This window comes from Tigriopus californicus, chromosome 2, assembly GCF_007210705.1.
Source record: "Tigriopus californicus strain San Diego chromosome 2, Tcal_SD_v2.1, whole genome shotgun sequence".
Lineage (NCBI taxonomy): Eukaryota > Metazoa > Arthropoda > Copepoda > Harpacticoida > Harpacticidae > Tigriopus > Tigriopus californicus.
The window spans coordinates 4,618,678-4,638,102 of NC_081441.1; the positions used below are offsets into that span (position 1 = coordinate 4,618,678).

Below are 19,425 nucleotides of genomic sequence, written 5' to 3' on the forward strand. Positions count from 1 at the left end.
ATACTGTCTGACCCCATTTTTTTATCAAANGACCAAAAGTTCTTCGATCACACCCGCCACGGGCGAAGGTACGGGTACGGAAGTTTTGTCCGTTTCGACTTCACATATGACTTCATCCTCGGCCACCGAGTCGCCCACAGCTTTTTCCCATCGGAGATCGCCCTCGGAAATGGATTCGGCAAAGGCCGGACACGTGACGACCTTCAGATCGCTATTGAGACGGGCCGAGGTGCGGATCCCGCGCAAGACATGAAACACGGGCGATCCGCAGGGAGCGGGCCATGAACTACAAATGAAAATGTCCCATTTTCCATAAATACATTGGGGCCTGAGCTACGTATGGTTTGACCTGGCTGACTGACCTAAGGAGGGGCGCGTGTGGGGCGGAGGTCAGTCCTCGTGCCATCCACTGGCTGGAACCGGGGATGAACTGTTGCTGTCCAGCCTAGAGAACCCAAAAAGTCTCAATGATCAAGGCAATTAGGAACGAGGGAAACGAATGATCAGCCAATGATCAGCCAATGTCAGCCAACTTAGGGATGGTATGAACAACTATGAACAACTATGAACATCAACTCGTACTAACCCGGCGCGTGGATTGAGCCAGGACCTGGGACACACTGGTCCGCAGCGAGTTTCGGGTGGATCCCAGCATGTTGATGAACAGGAGGATCGGTCAATCTATCTTTGGGATCTCTCTTTCCGACCACCCACCAAATCAGTCGTTCTTTCACTCAATCACTCGGTCGATTCTGGTCCACGGGTGCCCAAGATCCCACTTGCTTTGAGATAGTATCGGAGTATCGAGGTACGTGTGAATGTCTCAATGTCCCTAGAGCGAACCCAAGCCAGCCACTGCCGAGCTGACTGACAACAGAACACTTCCTCGCTCACACACTCAGTCACTCGATCTCACTTTACGGATTGGCACGTTTTCTGCCGGAGGAGCGATAAACGACGGTCAAGGATCGTACAAGTTCGTCCATCCAGTTCTAGATGTTGCACATGCAGATTGTAGAGGCCAACAGTGTCTCCGTCTTTCCTTCTTTGGACAGCTCTATGAGCAGGATGAGCGCCGACGGGTCGTGCTGGCCAGCCTCAGGGAGGGAGGGAAGGAAAGAAGGAAGGAAGGAAGGCCTGGGAGAAGGCAAATTGCAAAGAGCAGGAAGATCGACAGCGACACTCGCCGCCATGACACACAATTCAGGCTTAGAATTTCCAAGTGATCGGTGGATCGCAACACGCAGAACGGCTCACTCAACCTGGGAAGTCCGGTGCTAAATCGGTTCCACGTTGGGTTCGATGATAAGATGAAGACTGGTTAATGAGGATGATCAAGCGAAAAACACATGTAAATTGTAATGGCCGAGTCAAGAAATGTACATTGCTACTAGTTGTTGATATCGGTCCATACCAAGTCATAGTAAAGCCATGGTTTTTCGGCCAATTTTCCATTCTTGTTCGAAAAATCATCATTTCATTCATCATTTGATCAAAAAATGCATGATTGGCATGATCGGATGAAAGTTAATGGCGAGCCCACAATTGATCGGTTTTGGGCGTAATTATGACAACTAGCCAGTCAGTCCCTGGATGAAATGCGAGTATTAAGCAGGATGTATTATGGTCGATTATGAATAATGATTTATTGGACTCCATTCCAAAGACATAGTTTAGAAATGGTAAGAAATATTGGCTGACTGAGCCGGAAGATGTAACGATGACCTGATTAATGATGATCTCTTTCATGAGAAGGTGAGGCGGGACAAAAGGCTTGGACGGGAGAAACTCGCAAAGTGATCTTTGGTGGACAATCCGTGTCGTTGAGGTTGTTCTCGGGGAGGGCTGGCCTTATTTGATTGGCGCGCCCATCACCTTCATACTCACGATACCGCCTTTGCTAGTCATAAGGTTATTGCTTTGCCATTGAGCCTTGCCGTCTGAGGAGGTCTTCAAGTCCACAGCCAGCTTCTCCCACACCTTCTTCTTGGGATTAAGTTGTTCATCCGGCTGCGTGTCTTCATATCCCTCGACAAAGACCTTGTCACCCGGTTCACTGCCCACGGGTGCAGCCAAGGGCTCCACCTCTTTAGGCTCATCGCGGGATGCGCACAAAACCATGCCGCGAGATTCAATTCCCTTCAGCTTGGCGGGCTTGAGATTACACAACACCACCACGAGTCGGTCCTGCATCTCCTCCAAGGGGACAAAGTTGACCAAACCCGACACGATGGTTCGCGGGACGGCTTCGCCCAAGTCGATCTTCTCGATGTAGAGCGCCTCAGCATCGGGATGTTTGGACACTTCCACGATCTTGCCGATTTTGATCTCCAAACGGGACGGGACGATGTCATCCGTACCTCCGGCTGTCGCCGCACCTTTCCCGGGCTTGACCTTAGCGGGGGGTGGGTAGGCCTTCTCGGTGAGGGCTTTCAGGTCCGGCGTGTCGAATTTCTTCCGGATGGGGGCCAGTAACTGATTCAGATAGTTTTCGACGGCTCCTTTCAGATCCGCCGGATGGACTTGCTCGGCCGCGAATGCTTCGTGGAGTTCCTCGTATTGGGAGAAGTTGGAGTTACCCCCATTCTCGGGCTTGCGCTCAATCACAAAATCCCGACCATTGAGTAACACGGGGAAGATCACATATTTGCAAAAGGACAAGATGCCGTTATCCGTCACATTACCGGGTTCGCAGAACGCTTTCTTGAGCTTCTTCTTGACGGCGGCGGGCGTGTCGAGCAGATCGATCTTACTGTCCTCTTCGGACGAGGACATCTTGGCGCCGGTCAACCCGGGCACCATGGGGTTCATGATATGGGCGCGTTTGGCAAATCCCAACGCCGGCAAGTACTTCTCGGCGTAGGTGAAGATCTTGCGCTGATCCACCCCGCCAAATTGCGCGTCACAGCCCAAGTAGTGTTCGTCTAAGGCCTGAAGACCCGGGTAGAGAAGTCCGGAGAGCAAGGGATGCTGAACCTGTTTGACCACTTCGGCTCCGGCTTTGCGGGCATCGTGCTCAGTGACCAATGAGGCCAATCGGTACACGTCCAAGGTGTATTCTTTGGACAACTGATACTCGGTTCCGCGAACGAATTTCAGCTTCTCCAGGGGCACACCGATACTCTCCAACATGCCTTTGATGGCATGTTCGTAGTATTCGGTCCGCAGCTTGAGCAGCTCCCACGGGGCTTTCATGTTGTCCAGATAGGCGTGGAGATCAGCGAACAGGATGGTGACCTCGCAGCCCGCATTCAGGAAGTCAGCCAGTTTGGACATGGGCACAAAGTAGGCGATGTGTGGCTTGCCCGTAGTGGCCGTGCCCCAATAGATCTTGAGGTCCCGCGTCTTGAGCACCTCATCGATGCGGTCTTCTCCCAAATATTCCTGCAGATTCCGCACGATCAGGGCCTTTTTCTCGACCGAACTCATTTGGATTGCTCCCGATCACCATCTTGTTAAAAATGTCCACCAATCTGTCTAAGGTGACGTTGGGCACGGCGGGAAAGTTTCGCCGCTCCTCGCCGGAAAAAGTCTGCAATTGGCGATACCAACGGGCCAGATGGGGTCGGTATTGGTCTTGAGGCGGGTTCCCGGCCAATGCTTCAAAGAGATCCTGATCCAATTGGGTGGGTATGTCCTCCTGATGAAGGGGGGATGGGGAGGGATCAAGAGCCAGGAGATAACTTTGATGGGCGAGAATCTGGTCCAACGTGGCCAAGGACGACACGCTCGTGGTGGGTCGGGAGCTCATTCTCTCGCTCGGCGCTCGCTCTTAATCTTCTAGTGGGATCCAGGCACTCAGTCAGGTGTCTAGCGTCTAGTCAGGCAATCTGTCCGATGATGTTGGGCCAGCCTGGAGTCTGAGACTCTGAGCTGGTGGTATCGCTGGTTGAGACGACTGAATGATGACGAGTTCGTGGTGGTGGGTGGTGGTGATGATCGGTATGTACTATGCACCACGACCCTACCGACACTGGCGACTGGAGGTAGGGAGGGACAGGGGACGGATGGAGGCTTGGCTGCCTGAGGGAGACGGCTTCGAGGCGGAAGAAATTGAACTTTGGAATGGTTTTCTATGATGTGATCGAGCGGGCGACTCGTGGATCACGGAGCTGACGGAGGGGCCTGCTTAGTTAACTATCAACAAATAAGCGAGCATGCTGCTGTGGTCCGTGGTTTGTCTCTGACGGTGAGTAAGTGGTAGGTGCTCTCTGATGACGGAATGGATGAGGCACGACGCAACGTGGTCCATGAACTACATCAGCCGGAAGTAAACGGACACACACCACACACCAAGTACACATACACAGGAATTATGATGTCGAAATGACGAAATATTGATGTACGTTAGGGTTTGGCTGAATGGCCACTGTTTTTGATTGGATGGGGTTAAAGCGGTTATACTTAGTTTAATGAGAACAAACTGTGATACATCTAGTGCATTCCTGAAGACAGTTTCTGTATACATACACATAGTGTTCAAAGACTCTCCAATGACATTCCATATTCGGTTTTTTTGTAGAATAGTCCATTAATCACTCTTTTAGCATCCTTGGCTATCTCGGATAAGCATCATGATATAGGTTAATTCTCGCATGAAAAGTGTAAGTATTATACGTATTGTCATATACAATTTCCTTTCAATCGGGTCGAATTCAATTGTTCCATATCAAATCGAAATTGGCATCACCAAGTCATTGACTCTGTCAAATGTGACTCTATTTCTCAGGCATTATCCTTAATCTTAAACCAAAATACAAAATCAAAAATACATCGAAATATCGCTTGTTTGACGGGTTCTCAACCATGCGTCGGCTCATTTCCAGATATCATTAATAGCTTTCTGACGAAATATAAAGACACTTATTTAAATTTCAATGACTTCTTTGAAGCGTGGTTTTCTGGTAATAATGCGGTGCCAAGATTTCCAGCCATGTGGGATCGATAACGGTGATATCTTTCATGTGGACCTTCTTGCTGTGAGCTAATTCGGTGAAAACCACCCACGAGGGTTGCTTCAAAGTATACAAAACCGAAGTCGGATGCACGGACAATGGGATATCGCCCCGAATTGTCCGATAAGATCCGGACATGTGATAATAGGCCGCGTTCGGGAATAATCCGGACACAATACACCTCCGGATCTCGTCCATGTCCGACGAATACTGAATAGGCACATCATATCGCTTCAAAGTGCGTACCAGTTGCTCAAAGAGCTGTTCAGCCCGTTTGAGACCCTTATACTTCAAGAAATGTTGCTGGCACCATAGCTTAATATCCCACTGCTTCTGCTTAAGGTAGGTGTTGAACACGTTCAACAACGTGAGATGATCCCCCTCGGCCACTTCAAATTTCCGCTTCATCACCCGAGCTCGATTTCCGGCTTGACCCCCAGGGGGTTTAATGAAGATGTTTTCAATTTGTAGCATTGCAATGATGGCCGCGATCTCTCTCGAGCACTTGAATTTAGTCGAGGAGAACAACATTTTCGAGAGCGTTGGATGAATGGGGAGCTCGGACATGTTTTCTCCTAATGGCTTGGTCAAAAGTCCATTATCATCGATCGCCCCCAAAGCATACAGGAGCTCCAATGAGGCCATAAGGTTCTTGGAAGGCGGAGCACTTGGGAATTCGAAGCGAACCACGTTGTCAATGCCTAAAGCTTTCAATTGAAGAACAGCCGTACTCAAGTCCGTTCGCTGCATTTCGGGTGGGGTGTTTAAAGGCAACTTTTGAAAATCATCTTCTCTACAAAGTCTATAACACTGTCCGGGACGAGTGCGACCCGCTCGACCGGCTCTTTGTTCGGCTGACGCTTGTGAGATCTCGGTGACAATCAACGCATCCACATTGGTGTCTGCGTTGTACCATTTAAGTTTGACAAAGCCACTGTCGATCACGTAGACGATACCTTCGATCGTGATGGAGGTTTCCGCGATATTGGTGGCCACCACGATCTTCCGATATCCTCTGAGCGATGGTCGAAACACCTTGAGTTGATCTTGAGGCGGCAGAGAGCCATACATGGGGAGAGGCCAAATCTTCAAGCCGTGTTTACTGTGCTTATTTGATGTTCGTTCCTTGAGCAATGTTACACAATGGTCGACTTCGTCCATACCCGTGAGAAAAACCAAGACATCGCCAGGGGGCTCCCGTTCATGCAACTTCAGGACCGTTTCCACTGCACTTTGGACGTAATTTGGACAAGGTTCGTTTAGATAAAACACCTCGACCGAAAAATTCGATCCGCTGATACTCATGATGGCAGCCGTGTCCTTGCTCACATCTTTGGTTCGATTAGCATTGAAGAAATCGCGAATGTACTCGGCATCCACGGTGGCTGAAGAGATGATCACGCGCAAATCGCGACGCTTGCGTAAAATCTTCTTCATCAAGCCCATGATGATGTCGATTTGAGCCGTGCGTTCGTGGACCTCGTCCAACATGATCACGGAATACAACTTCAAAAGCGGATCACCCATCATCTCTCGAACGAGAATACCTTCGGTCATGTACTTGATCTTGGTTTTGGCTCGATCGAACCACTCGTCAAATCGAATACTGTACCCAACTAGTTCGCCCATGGGACAATGCTTCTCCTCCGCCACACGAGCCGCCAGAGTGGTGGCAGCCACTCTTCGCGGTTCAGTGATTCCGATCATTTGACCCTCTTCTTGGCACCAACCCGCTTCCACTAGATACTGTGGGATTTGCGTGGATTTCCCGCTACCCGTTTCTCCCACAATAATGACCACCTGGAATTGCTCCAACATGTATAAGATGTGATCGCGGGTCTTGAAAATGGGCAGTTTTTGTCTCTGAGCGGCCAGCCCCAAGGACGGGGTGGAGTTGTAGACGAAGGTCGTGTCCTTTTGAGCATCCACGTCAAGCTTGTCCTCCGTCCATGGGATGAAATCATCGTCCTTGGGCTTTAAAAACCCTTTGGCGGACATGGTCTGAAAGTTAAGCGAAATATCTAAAATGTTAGTGAAAAAAGTGAAACGTGAGATCAAAAATAATTTATGGGTAGGATTCTAATTCATTCTATTCTTGGGCAGTATCAGAAGAAATCGTCCGGAGGCAGGAATTCTTGGATAGGCGTCAGATACAATCGTTCAGCTTCTTTGGGGCTAAGATTATGCTTGTCTTGAAGGTATCGGATGCAGCCCTCGGGCACGAGACAATGCTCGACATAATGATCCATGAAAATGGCGTCCCGTTTGGTTATGGCCGCAAACCTCTGGAGGTCAAACACGTGGTCTACTAGGAACTCATGCAGCTTCAAAATGGTCACATTGTCGTCCTCCAAAAACGTGGGCGAGGTCAGACGGAGAATCACAGATTCGAGTACACCCATCTTGGCTCGAGTGTCGCTCGTAAAGATTTTGTGCCTTCGACTTGGGACGCGATCCGCCATGATGGCATTGAGATGGGAACGGGCCAAATCACTTTGGAACCAAGTCAAGATCTCTTGGTTGCGATCTGAGGGTTGAATTCGCCTTTGTTTCGATGCTCGAGAGGGAAAGTCCTCCACTTCCGGCGGAGGAGGGCCACGATCACTCTCGTCCTCTTCTTCTGACACATGGTTTGCTCGACTAGCGGGGCTTTGAATCTCGGCGGCCTCACCCGAAAGGTTGGTTTGACCGTTGGTCTCCTTGGTCTCTGGACTTGGAGGTTTCTTGAACTGATTCAGGTACAAATCTCGGTAGTTGACCGCTCTGACAAGGAATTCTGTGGCGCGAATGGCGCTAAACTGTTTGCGATAGTCGAAGAAATCGTAGATCACATCCAATTGATACTGTAAGGCTTTGCGATAATCGCTATAAATACACTTTAGGATAGGGTCCAAATCTAGAGGTTGAGTCTCCAAATCCCCGCGACTCCCGCGGATTTTATCCAAGATTACATGCGTATATTCGGGCTTATACCGATAAATATTGCCATAGGGCACCCTTTCCACCCAATCATTGATTTGATCGTAGAGCTCTAAACCATTGTTCACCATCAAAAGACCGGCTTTCCGACCTTGCCCTTGACGAGTGATCTTTCCAATCTTAACCACGTAAATATATCCTCTGATATCCTCGCCGGACTCTTGAAAATCGTTCAAGGACCGCTGCCAATCGCTGATCTGAACCTTGCGTTTGGTCCTCGTTTCCAGGTTGTAAACGAATAAACGCCAAACGATATCATCCTTCCGGAATGGGATCTTGCTTCGCTTCAAATCCAATTCCTGCTGATAGAGCACATCTCGGGTTTTGGGATCGGCGGGTTGTTCATCCCCCGAGGACTCTGAATATGCCAGAAAGGCTTCCAAATCAAATGGACAAGAGTCGTCTTTGGTCGGAGAAGAACTTCCGGGGTCGTTGGAAGGAGTCTGTTGATCTGTCCGGGAAGATGAAGAGGACGGGTCAAGCGGTATTGGTAAAGGGAGTAGGCGGGAATCGTCACATCCTCTGGAGGATGAGCATAAAAGAGAGGCTTGGGTTGGCGAGTCAGGTTCGTCATCCATCTCCATTGATTTGGGTGAGTTAATCATGATTTGGAGGGAGACATCACACAGGATGAGAGGCTCAATCATTCGTCGCTCATTCGTAATGTTTTGTTCCCATAATATTGTTTACATGGAGTGTCAGCTGTGCTTTTTTCAGGGATGGATCAAATCATGGAAATATATTATTAAATAAAACGAAGATAAGAGAACAGATGAATAGAAGTATTGTATTTTCATAGTTTTTTATATTCTAATGAAAAATGGGAAAAATGTACTCCAAACTTGTAGAATAGATCATTTGGCTCAACATATCTGATGGTTTCATAGGATTTGGATATACTGATTATTCTATTGGCTCTAAATCAATCCAAATCAAGACAAACCTAGAGTGCATCCATTCCTAGAACTCCATTTAAAGATTTCATAATTCTATTGCGACAAGCCTTGAACTTTCCCGAAAATGAACAAGGACCAAGAACTATATTTTGACCAGGTCGTTCAGGACACTCAAAAACCTTTGAAAGCAAATGATCTGCGGGGAGATGATCCATTTTGAACAAACCTTTCCATCTAACTTGTGTAATGGAAGGTAAAACTAGCCATGTAGTGCTCCAGACTTAGTCAGTGAATGTATTTTGGGAAGCTTAGTTACAGTTTTTTTTTGAAAATTGGTGTGATATATTAAACAGTGATGCTTTCAGTAAAAAATTCTGCGACGACTGTATCTTTTCCCAAAAAAAGTCGGATAATTCTTTATCTACGAATAAACGCAAATAGAAAATGTTGAAGATCCAAAAATTTTAGACCGTTTGGCGACGGCAAAAGTAAGAGTTCATGACCAGACATCAGTGATTACGAGTAGCACACGGAAAGTGTGATTAAGGCTCATGCAACCCACTAATTTTCTTAGGTAGGTTTTCAAGCTGTTTCCAGAGCCTGAAGTGAGACTGGTTCCTTCTAGAGGGCTCTAGTTCCTTCCAATTCCGTTCAGTGTTTCCACTACAATGATGAACATTACACTTTGAGCCCTGTCATAAGTGCTTAAATCGTCTGTTCTTGCACGCTCCAAGTAACTGGCAGGGCTTGAACTGCTGCCAAAAAAAGGAAGGTGTTACCGATAGGTTTTAGAAAAAGTAATAAGCTCCTACCGTTGCTTTTGAAGAAATAAGAGGGCCGAAAACTGCAAAACAATTGTTTGTACTATTTTTAACGTTTGGTAAATATGACGAGAAACAAACAACACCCGTCAATTTTTATTTGGTCCCATCAGTGGCAAGTAAGTCATTATTCAGGGTCGGAAAATTATCTTGTGACTTTGGTCAAAATAGTTGTTTTAAAGTTATAAATATCAGCCAAAAAAAGGTCCGGAATTGTAAAAGTTAAGTAATAAAAAGTGAAAAAAGTTTTTTTTGTTTAGCTATTCAAGTGTAATGGTGGTTTGCAAGGTCAAAATTACTTGATCATTGTTTTTCAACATGATCTTGCTCTTTGGATTGAGTCTTGTATTTTCATCAGAAAAAATAAATCTGTGAAGACACCTCAGTGAAAAGCATCATTTCCCTTAAAAGGAACTACTGAAAAACCTAACATTAAACTCATAGAAAACCATAACTAGAATGCTTAAGCTCAACAGGAGCTGTACCGCATGAGCATGTTTTCGGGTCAGCTGACGCTGGTGGAAAAAGGACAGATATTTCGTGAAATCTTGCTTCAGGCAAGTTGAATTATCCTCATGAAACGTTTGTTATTCCTCTATAATCTTAATTTCTTTTGAATCTTACAAATATACAGGTAGAAAGGGCGGTGGAATAATAAAAAAAAACATGCTTTTTGGGGCATAATACACGTAACATATAAAAAAGATTTGGACATTAGTAGAGCAAATCATGTACTCTATTGATTGCCCTTGTTTAGCAACGCATCTCGAAAATCTTGAAAGTGTAACAAAATGTATCCGAAATTGCAAGGCAATGATGAGGCACTTGGAATTTCGTTTCAATCTCCCAACAATGTGCTTGAGTGTGGGCGACATGGTTGCACCTTTACGTGATAAAGGTAATTCCGACACCTGTGGAGGTCAGACTGAACCCAGACTTGTTCCTTGGGTTTCAGTTTAGTGTTTCGACCACATGGATGAAAACTTTAACTTGAGCCCCATTTTAACCTCTTCAAAATTTCGTTCATAAAAATGTGGTCAGACAACTTAGTCAAACCCGTTTTATGAAGCTTGCTAGACAAGAGTAATTGCTTGAGAAGGAGTCGTATTAGGGGTTTCTACTCTGAATTTGGACGAGCCGTCAACGATTCAAATTTTTGCCTAAGTAGCTTCACTACGAATGAAACATTTTGCCCACCAGTGACAGCTGAGACGAAAACATGCGATCGCAGCGCCCTTGATCGATCTATATATGAAGTTATCTATGATTAAACTATGCGTGATCCAATTTCAGTCAAAATGAAATTGGTAACCCCTGACTTTTGGCCATCTAAAGGCTGACTCTCATAACCTTAGATCTTTGCCCTTGGTCTGTTCTGTAGTAAAGTGATTCACCGTTCTTGCATAAAGTTCTTTTCTCACCAATGATTTTAGGATGGACACTGAAAGGCTCACTGAGCACTCAGTTCCCTCGGCCTATTGTTAGTAATCAGCAGGTCGTTTGTTTTGAATATGAAATCCTGAAAATCTTTGTAAAGTTTTGTAACACAGCTAAAATCACTCAAGCATAGAAAATTCAATGGGTGGATGGTCCTAGTTGACCTTGATGTTTGTCTTAGTTCTCCCTCCCAAAAATGCCCAAAATCAGGGTGCCGGACCTCATTTTCCTTGAATTTCATTCACTTGACATTCCCTATTGAAGTTAGATGTACGTAGAGACCCCTCTAGTTAGAACATTTGTAATCTGCCCCTATGTGCTCAACAGTTACTCTTAATGAAAGCTTAATGAAAAATGTTAACAAATCATTGAGCAGGGATAAACAATGTCACCCAAGGTAGAACTAAACTTACATCCTTTATTTCATGTAAATTTCCCTAAAAGATGGCCAAATTTCTTGAATTTCCCAAAAGTCCTCGGGTTTAGGTTATTTCATGGTTAAAATTCGTGAAAAAGATTTTTTTTGTCCCACAAATGACCGAAAAAATTGAAAACTTTATTTACCCTAAAAAATTATCCTTCCAATCCCCGTTCATTACATATGAGACGGAACTTTTAAAAAATCGGGTAGGAAAACTTTTTGCAGTTTTCTTTCCTTTGTTTATAAAAGAAGAAAGTAACAGTAACAAAGGGCTAAAAACCCGTTCTGTTACCGTTACTTTTTCAGTAAAAATTACGCGGTAACGTTAACGTTATTCAAACAGTAACGTGTTACTTAAGCCCTGCTGACTGGTTTGTGCTTGGCCCGGCCGTTTTCGTCAGTCATGGACTAGAGAGGAAAGCTTTTTGAAACCTTGCTGGAAGACTTTTGAGTGTTGTGTTGCCTCCTAATCCAGGACTTGATCAGGAAGTAAAAGTTGATTTAGCACCCTAGGTAGCGCATTGCTCGAAATTCTTCCAGCAAGGTTTTAATCAGCTTTCCTCTCCAGGCCTGACGGCCTCCACGCCTCATTTTAGCCTCTAGTTGTGTAGAGACGTGTAAATTCCCGGATCGGATTTCAGCTGTGCGAGCTAATCAGGCTACGCCACAATTGCGTCAAGAACTACCATGATTTTAGCACATCCTGTGCTTCCAAATTTTCAGTGACAAATTTGTTCGCCATTGTAGGAAATCGTACAACAAATATTTTGAACCATTTAAGTCCAACATTCATTTGACAAAGATGACACATTACATGGCAAGTGACAACAACATGCAGAAAATACTAAATACATATTTGGGGCCTACTTTTTGTCGTTAGTAAGAGTTGTGGTGACACTTCATTCATGGTTGAACCAGAGGGCGCACTAATAAGAAACCCCCAAAGCTTTAAACTTTTCTAAAGTACTGTTTCGGCTTGGCCGAAGAAACTTCCTTTGACTCAGTCAAAACTAAGCCCAAATGGTAGCCCGAAAAAGGGCTTGGACAACTAGCCCAAACCATCGTAATCTCAGACCAAGAATTTTGTCAAAGACTTGTCTTTGCTCGACTCCACCTGCTACCAGCGATGGGAAAAATCAAGATTGATCGAATTTCTGCCACTTTCTGCCACAAGTGGCTGAAAGTGGCAGAAAATGGCAGAAATTGTTGGAAGGTGGTCAAAAATGGCCGCCGGTATTTACAGTGTGCGTAAGCAAAATTTGCAAAATCTGCAGCAATATCGACTTCAGTCTGATTTTCAACATGTGTAAAGAGTAGAGAATTATAATTTATTGTGAATTTACATACATACATGTCCGACTAGTCTTCAAAATGCCCGCCCTCTGCGGCCACCATGGCCTCGACCCTGGGCCTGAAGGCAGTGCACACCTTGCGGACGTACTCTATGGACATTTTGGCCCACTCCTCGTCGACGACGGCCTTCAGGTACTCCACTGTGTTGATCTTGAGGCCCTTCGGAAACCAGTGGGGGGGCATCCTCTTCCCATCTGATGCCACGACCCCTAACATCATGGCCCCAGCTGGGTGCTTCATCCGGTTGATGGGTGGGACATCCTCAACACCATAGGTCAGGTACCTGTCATTTCTGGCATTTCGAGCCTGGTCCACAGTCCACATCTTCTTGTCAGAGAAGATTCAGACAGTGGAGCCATGGTGCTTCATCCAGGTGATGAGGAGCTTGCCCTTGGAGAGCCTGTTCTCCTTATTGGCCACTGTAAGGAGCTGACGGTGACGGCGGACATAGGACTTCAGGCCAAGGTCCCTCACGGCATTCCTGATAGTCCCCTGGCTGACGTTGGAGATCTTGGCCAGGGTGCGCATGGATGTGGTCGGATCCTCCTTGATGTTGGAGGCCACGGCAGTGAGGAAGTCCTCAGTTCTTTTGAGGTTGTGGCCATCACTTCTGGGCTTTCTCTGGACATTTCCTTTTTGTCATAGCAGGCCAGGGTGTTGTACACCGTCTTCAAAGTGGAGTTGACGATGTCTGCGATGTCCTTTTTTGCCACACCAGCGTGGGCCAAATCCACAAGTCTTTGCCTTTTTGCCTCCATTGTTTTGAATGTTGTATTTTTCATTAAAAACATTTTTACGAAGTCGGAAAGATTACTTTGAGTCACCAAACCTACTTAGCCATATAGCCACAAAAATCGCTCCTAGGCCCGGTAGCCGTTCACAAAGTCAATTGTAAGTTTTGCTTACGCGCACTGTAGAATGGCCGATCTTGACTCTAAAATATGTCAAGGACAAGAAGGATTATATGGGTTGGATAAGTTTTTCAAATGTCCTTTGCTACAAAGCACATTGATATAGGATTGGCTGGAATGCAAAATGTTCCTCAAATATTGCTATATATACTTTTTGATGGTTGCGTGAATTGATAACAGTATCCATAGATCACTTGCAGTATTCAAGGCGTAGCCACAACACTTACACTTTTTTCAGTCATCAAAATGGTTATTGAATACGATACAGCTTTTTTAAATGCAATTGTCGTCATTTTGACTTCAAAAAGTTTAGGTCCAATGGCATCCCTGACTCAAATCGATTGCGGTGGCAAAATTCAAACTCGATCACACTCCAATGACGTTTAATGGTTGTATCCGTTGTATCTCACATTCGATGCAAAATACCCTTACCAACGTGTCAAAACTAGATACAGGAAGGCATTAAAATTGACGGAAGTGATCGTAAATACTAGAAAAAGATAATTTAGAATCAGGCCATTTTCTGCCATTTTTTGCCACTTATTTTAGACTAATTTCTGCCAATTTCTGCCACCAATTTATGCCAGTTGGTAGAAAATGGCTTTTAATAATTTCTCATCCCTGCCTGCTACAGGCAGTGATGGGAAAAATTGATACCCACAATCCTGATGAAGTTTTTATGCAAATGCCAAGACTTCTAATAACGATTTATAGTTGTTATTCAAACAAAAGGAACTACTTTTGTAAAAAATCACTTTGGATTTTAGCTCAGATTAGAATATTAGTCCATTTAAAACCTACAAAGAGATATTAGTTTTAAAACCGTAATCAATAGATGTTGGGAGTAACCTTAATTGCGTTTCCATCTACAATGTTATTCAAATCAATTGAGCCAACAATAAGATGTCTTGCTTTTAAAGATTACATTTGCATCAAATTTGACTACAAATTGCTCTGGTTATATCTTGAAGCAATTGCCAATAAATATTAAAATATACATATGGAAATATTTCACTTTTTTGAAGCAGGTAGAAAAACCCGAAAATAATTTGCAATAGAACTCAAAATTTACTTATTGTCAATATTTTTTGTGATGCCATACTTGTCAATCGCAACTTTAATCAAGCTTAATCTTGAATTTTGACAAAATTCTATAAACGTTGAATAAAAACATCGCCAGTACGTAGAAATTAATTCTTGCAAAAAGTTTTTAAAAATCAAACTGTCGCATGTATCGTTCAAATATTTTAGGAACATGAAAGGATAGTGTAGCTTTTGGCACTTAAGTAAAATGAAAGGCAATTACATCTTTTGTTAGTTTTAAGAGACGTTTAAAAAACCTTCAAAAAAATTATCTCATTTTAAGAGATACTTTTCGCTTTTAAAGAAATCTTAAGGAAAATGGAGAAATATTATTTCTTGTCGTGTCATTGAAAAAGACACCAATATGCCTTGGGAATAAGTGGAAACATAATTAGGCCATTTTTCAATCTTTTAAGGTGTAAAACGCAACTTTCAAGTAGTAAAAACTAAGCATCTGCTAAATAGAAGTTTATGAAATTTTAGGCTAATACATTACTAGGAGTTATGTTTAATACTGATTGACTACGTTTTTGACAATGATGCATTTTAATGTACTTTACGTGATATAACACACTTATTTGAGCTACTTTTAAACATGTGTAACTCACAAAAGTTGTTCCTTTTGTTTCTTTGACAAATGAAAACATATGATGATGATTTATTTGAGGCCTCGTTCAAGAAAAACCATATGTATAAATATAGGTAAAAGTAAAGTACATAAAAAGCGGATTAGAGAGATGTTCCCCAAGTCTTTCCCTTAAGCCATTGGGCTTGTTTTCAGGAATGACCTTTTCCTTAGCTACCTGGGCGCCGTACCCATCATTCTTTGACTTTGGTCTTTTCAAAACATCAAGATTTGGAGACCTCACAATCCGTCGGGGAGCATTTGCTTTTAACTATGTTTGTACAAAAAAAAATCTTTTGTATTGCTTTCGGTCGAGTAGAAGCTAAAGGTTAGTTCAGATATTTGCAAGGTCATCAAGGTTCATTGGTGGTTGGGTCGACTTTCAGTTTTGTGGCATGGATCGATTCGTTCCATGTTTGGGGAAAAGAAAAATTCGGGAGTTGTTGATACCACTTCAAGCGGACTACAGGCAATTGGTCTTGATGTCTTGGCATTTGAGTAACCACTCAACCAGAAAGTATAACCACCGTGTTGAGGAAAGCAAATTGTACAATGAAGGAGCCTGAGAAAGAAGAGAGATGCACTTCATTGTTCGAACTAACCGGATTCTCGAGGGCTTGAAGATGCTCTCGCTCAAATTGCGCTCTGAGCCTTTGCGGTCGCTGTAATTTACCCTAAAATCTGGGTTGGACAAAGCTCATGAATGCATTTGATAACGTAAATTCTCGCATCAGAGATACCTTCCATACATTCTCGAATAATGTGCAATCCCAAGCATGCAAGAGCCCTCGCATGCAAGATGTGGCTGGACAATTGACTTGCTCAGATTTAGCATCGTGACCCTATCTCTGGACTTAAACGTCCGATAGATTCAACCAAGTGCTCCTGTAAAAGGACAGAATCAGATATTTTTTGTACCTTCTCTGAACACTGTACAGCCCCAAGTGCTTTGATCTCTAACAATATCTCTTATTCTCTCTTATTACTTTGATGTTCCTAGTGAAACATCTTTGGACCTGCTTGACCTTTTGCATACCAGCTGAACTCATTGGAAACCCAAATGGGCAAGGCATATTCAAGATGTGGCTGGACAATTGGCTTGTTCAGAGTTAGCATCGTGACGCCATCTCTGGACTTAAAAGTCCGATATATCCAACCACACGCTTGAAAAGCTTTGCCCACATTCAAGTGGATATGCTCTTCGAACTTTCTTTTTTTTATGAATAGTGGTGCCTCTCAATTTTTCATGGACGAGTACTTGCTGAATATCCTTATCTACATTTTCTGCTAATGCATGTCACTAACTTCCTACCACGAATGAAACTTCTTGAACAATTGAGAACTTTACCTTGGATCCCTGTCTCGTGGAGCCTGTTAATCAAGAGCCAACTACCTTGTTAAAGGCCTTGGCAAAGTCAACATAAACGACAAACGACTCTCTAGTCCCTCAAAGACCTGTTCCGTATCGAGGACCTTGTCAGGGATATGGAAGCAGAATTCTACTATATCTTGAACTTCATGTCATCAAACTGGTTGGTGGCAAATCATTCTAAGGCCCAGTTTCTTCTCGTTCACCGGAGACCTATGTCCTCAAGTGTTTTTCGAAATTTCTTTACTGATGAATGGTTTAGCAATTTACGGGAAAGTGCAAATGTCAAGGAGCGAAAATGCTCTCTGATCAAATGAGCCAACTAGCAATTAGTGCTCAATAGAGTGACGCGTTTTATGACGAGAACAAAAATCAATGATCGAATCTCAATAAGTACGTTAATAGAGAGGACAGGAATACCCTGAATCAATCATCTGTCAGCCCAAGGTATCATTTCTAAAACATTCAATGACCTCAGTTGTGACATTCCTCATGTATCGGAAAGTCTAATTTTTTGCAACTCTTCCAACAACAGGTTACAGGGTAACTCGACTTTCAAGAACTAGAAACCTCAAAGTTACCCATCCCAATCAACAAGCCTCATCGGGATTTGTGCCAAACGCGATCTGTCTTTGGAATCAGAACTTCTAAAAATGGAGCCCGCCGGACCCTTACCTCATTCAAGAGAGGTCTAGGGCAGTACCTCAAAACCCTTATATAAAGCTGATCCAAGCCAGCTACCAGTACTGGCGAAAAGTGTAAATTCAATTATTGAGAAATACATACAGCACATGCTAAAATGCGCTTTGCATGGCAATGGCTTACATTTGGCGTTTCTATCCAAAATTTGGTAACACTGTCATTGATGAAGATTTACAACCTTTACAACAGAGATGCCAGGATCTCCTCGATTACGGATTGATGATTTTTGGAAAAATGACCAAATGTATGAGAGCCTTTTCACACTTTCCCGATAGCTCTGCTGATCAATTTCTTGGGCACAGACTACTAGGTATTTCGGGTGCATATTACCCGTTATAGAACGGTGTGGCTCCCGGCGTGTAAATCGTGCCCATTACGATTGGTGATGCTCGATTGGGCTTCATTTTAACCCTATTAAAAAAAGTTATTTTGCACAAGGAGTTCCATAGTTAACGATCCTGCTGTAGTTGCAAAAGTTGTAGAAAGCGATTGACAAATTGATTGTGAACATTAGTCAAGTAATAATTGAAAAATACATGCGTATGTTACTCGCTTCTTATTTGATATGATGATATGCAGACCTCTATTGTCTTCATGATCTTCCTCGCCAGACTAGGAATATGGGTCTCACAATGTCGTTTAGGGTTGCAAAGCATTTCTTGACGACCCTGGACCCCGTGGAGTGCTTCATGACTCAACCCGGCAAAATTTGGAAATGAAAAATGTCTTTTTGCTTGAGATTACCTGAGTTTGCAGAAAAAGTTGCAGATAAAGTTGACAAATTACAGACCCCAACAAGTTCTGGAGGGCTCCAAGAGCCACTTTTGTCTTTCCCATCAAGCAATATGTAAATGGAAAGGGTCTGTTGGCCAAGACACTTGCGACGCTTTTATATCGTATCGAATAAAACATATCTGATTGTACTAACAAAATAAAGATGTTAGAACACAACTGTCTGAGAACAACGTTGTATTGTGGTAAAGTTTTCGTTTCGCGAAAAATATTACAAATTGCAATGTTATCAAGTTTCTTAAAATAATAGAATGCCAATTTCTTGGCCAAATTTAATTTCTATTCCCTGACAATCAAATCGTCTTTCGTTTAGTTATGGTTAACGTCAGCAAACTTTGACATGTGTCTGATTTCGAAGGGCACATTTGACTCAGTGTGTTTCGCAGAAACTGGAATGATAAACGACAGAAAGAGCTATGTAAGCTGATTGGATGAAATATTCATGCAGGAGTTGGCATCATATCTGCAACATATTGTTTCGGTCGTTGCTGAAAAAATCGGGAAGTGTAACTAATGAAAGTTGTCATAAATCGCAAATTGCTGGAAGATTTCCCCCCAAAATGGCCGAATTTGCGTAATAGATTGTAAAAAAAAAGTTTATGAAATATGGAAATATTATGGGATAGGCAAGGTTTTGGAAACACTTGCAGGATGCAAATTTTGGCCAGTCCTATTCAAGACCCTGAGCACCGTCACCCTGTTCACCCTCCAGATCTTCGTGACAATCTTGGGCCCGTTAGGAACCTGAATGCGTAAGACGGTTTTGCACAACATCACGGCAAACAGCACTGCAAATGAAGGCTAATGAAAAATGGAAGGGACCTTTCTTGCCTTTCGTAATATTTAAGCTCATCTGTTACGGAAAGCATGAAAATCGTCCTATTCGGCACAAATTGATATAACCGGTGAACACGAAAAAATACTTGTTGAATCATGGAAAAAATTTCGAAAGTCCCAAACAAGACAGTTCTTTGGAAGAGAGAGATGAGCAAAACGTTGAGGCTCAACCTCTGAGATGTGGTTTATTCCTTGTATCTCGCTCGTGTCGGCATACTTCTTGTAGACAAACTCACCATGGCTT

The 19,425-nt window shown here is 43.7% G+C and overlaps 3 protein-coding genes across 3 annotated transcripts in view; all 3 read right to left on the reverse strand.

Moving 5' to 3' along the window:
• Positions 1 to 1,028, reverse strand: part of LOC131877067 (dihydrolipoyllysine-residue succinyltransferase component of 2-oxoglutarate dehydrogenase complex, mitochondrial-like) — a 2,985-nt gene extending 1,957 nt beyond the window's left edge. The window contains exons 1-3 of the mRNA XM_059222624.1: positions 587 to 1,028; positions 363 to 445; positions 69 to 286 (exon numbers count right to left, since the gene is read on the reverse strand). Coding sequence (XP_059078607.1) covers positions 69 to 286; positions 363 to 445; positions 587 to 655 — 370 coding nt within the window. The 5' untranslated portion in view covers positions 656 to 1,028. The remainder of the gene's footprint in view (positions 1 to 68; positions 287 to 362; positions 446 to 586) is intronic.
• Positions 1,029 to 1,627: 599 nt separating this feature from the next.
• LOC131877068 (tyrosine--tRNA ligase, cytoplasmic-like) lies at positions 1,628 to 4,228 on the reverse strand. The gene is given in 2 exon segments (XM_059222625.1): positions 1,628 to 3,427; positions 3,429 to 4,228. Coding segments are annotated over 2 exon segments (1,899 nt in total). The 5' UTR covers positions 3,752 to 4,228; the 3' UTR covers positions 1,628 to 1,851.
• Positions 4,229 to 4,697: 469 nt separating this feature from the next.
• On the reverse strand, positions 4,698 to 7,080 carry LOC131877069 (probable ATP-dependent RNA helicase DHX35). The gene has a single exon (XM_059222627.1). It carries the CDS (start codon positions 6,951 to 6,953, stop codon positions 4,875 to 4,877), a length of 2,079 nt encoding a protein of 692 aa, XP_059078610.1. The 5' UTR covers positions 6,954 to 7,080; the 3' UTR covers positions 4,698 to 4,874.
• Positions 7,081 to 19,425: the final 12,345 nt, after the last annotated feature.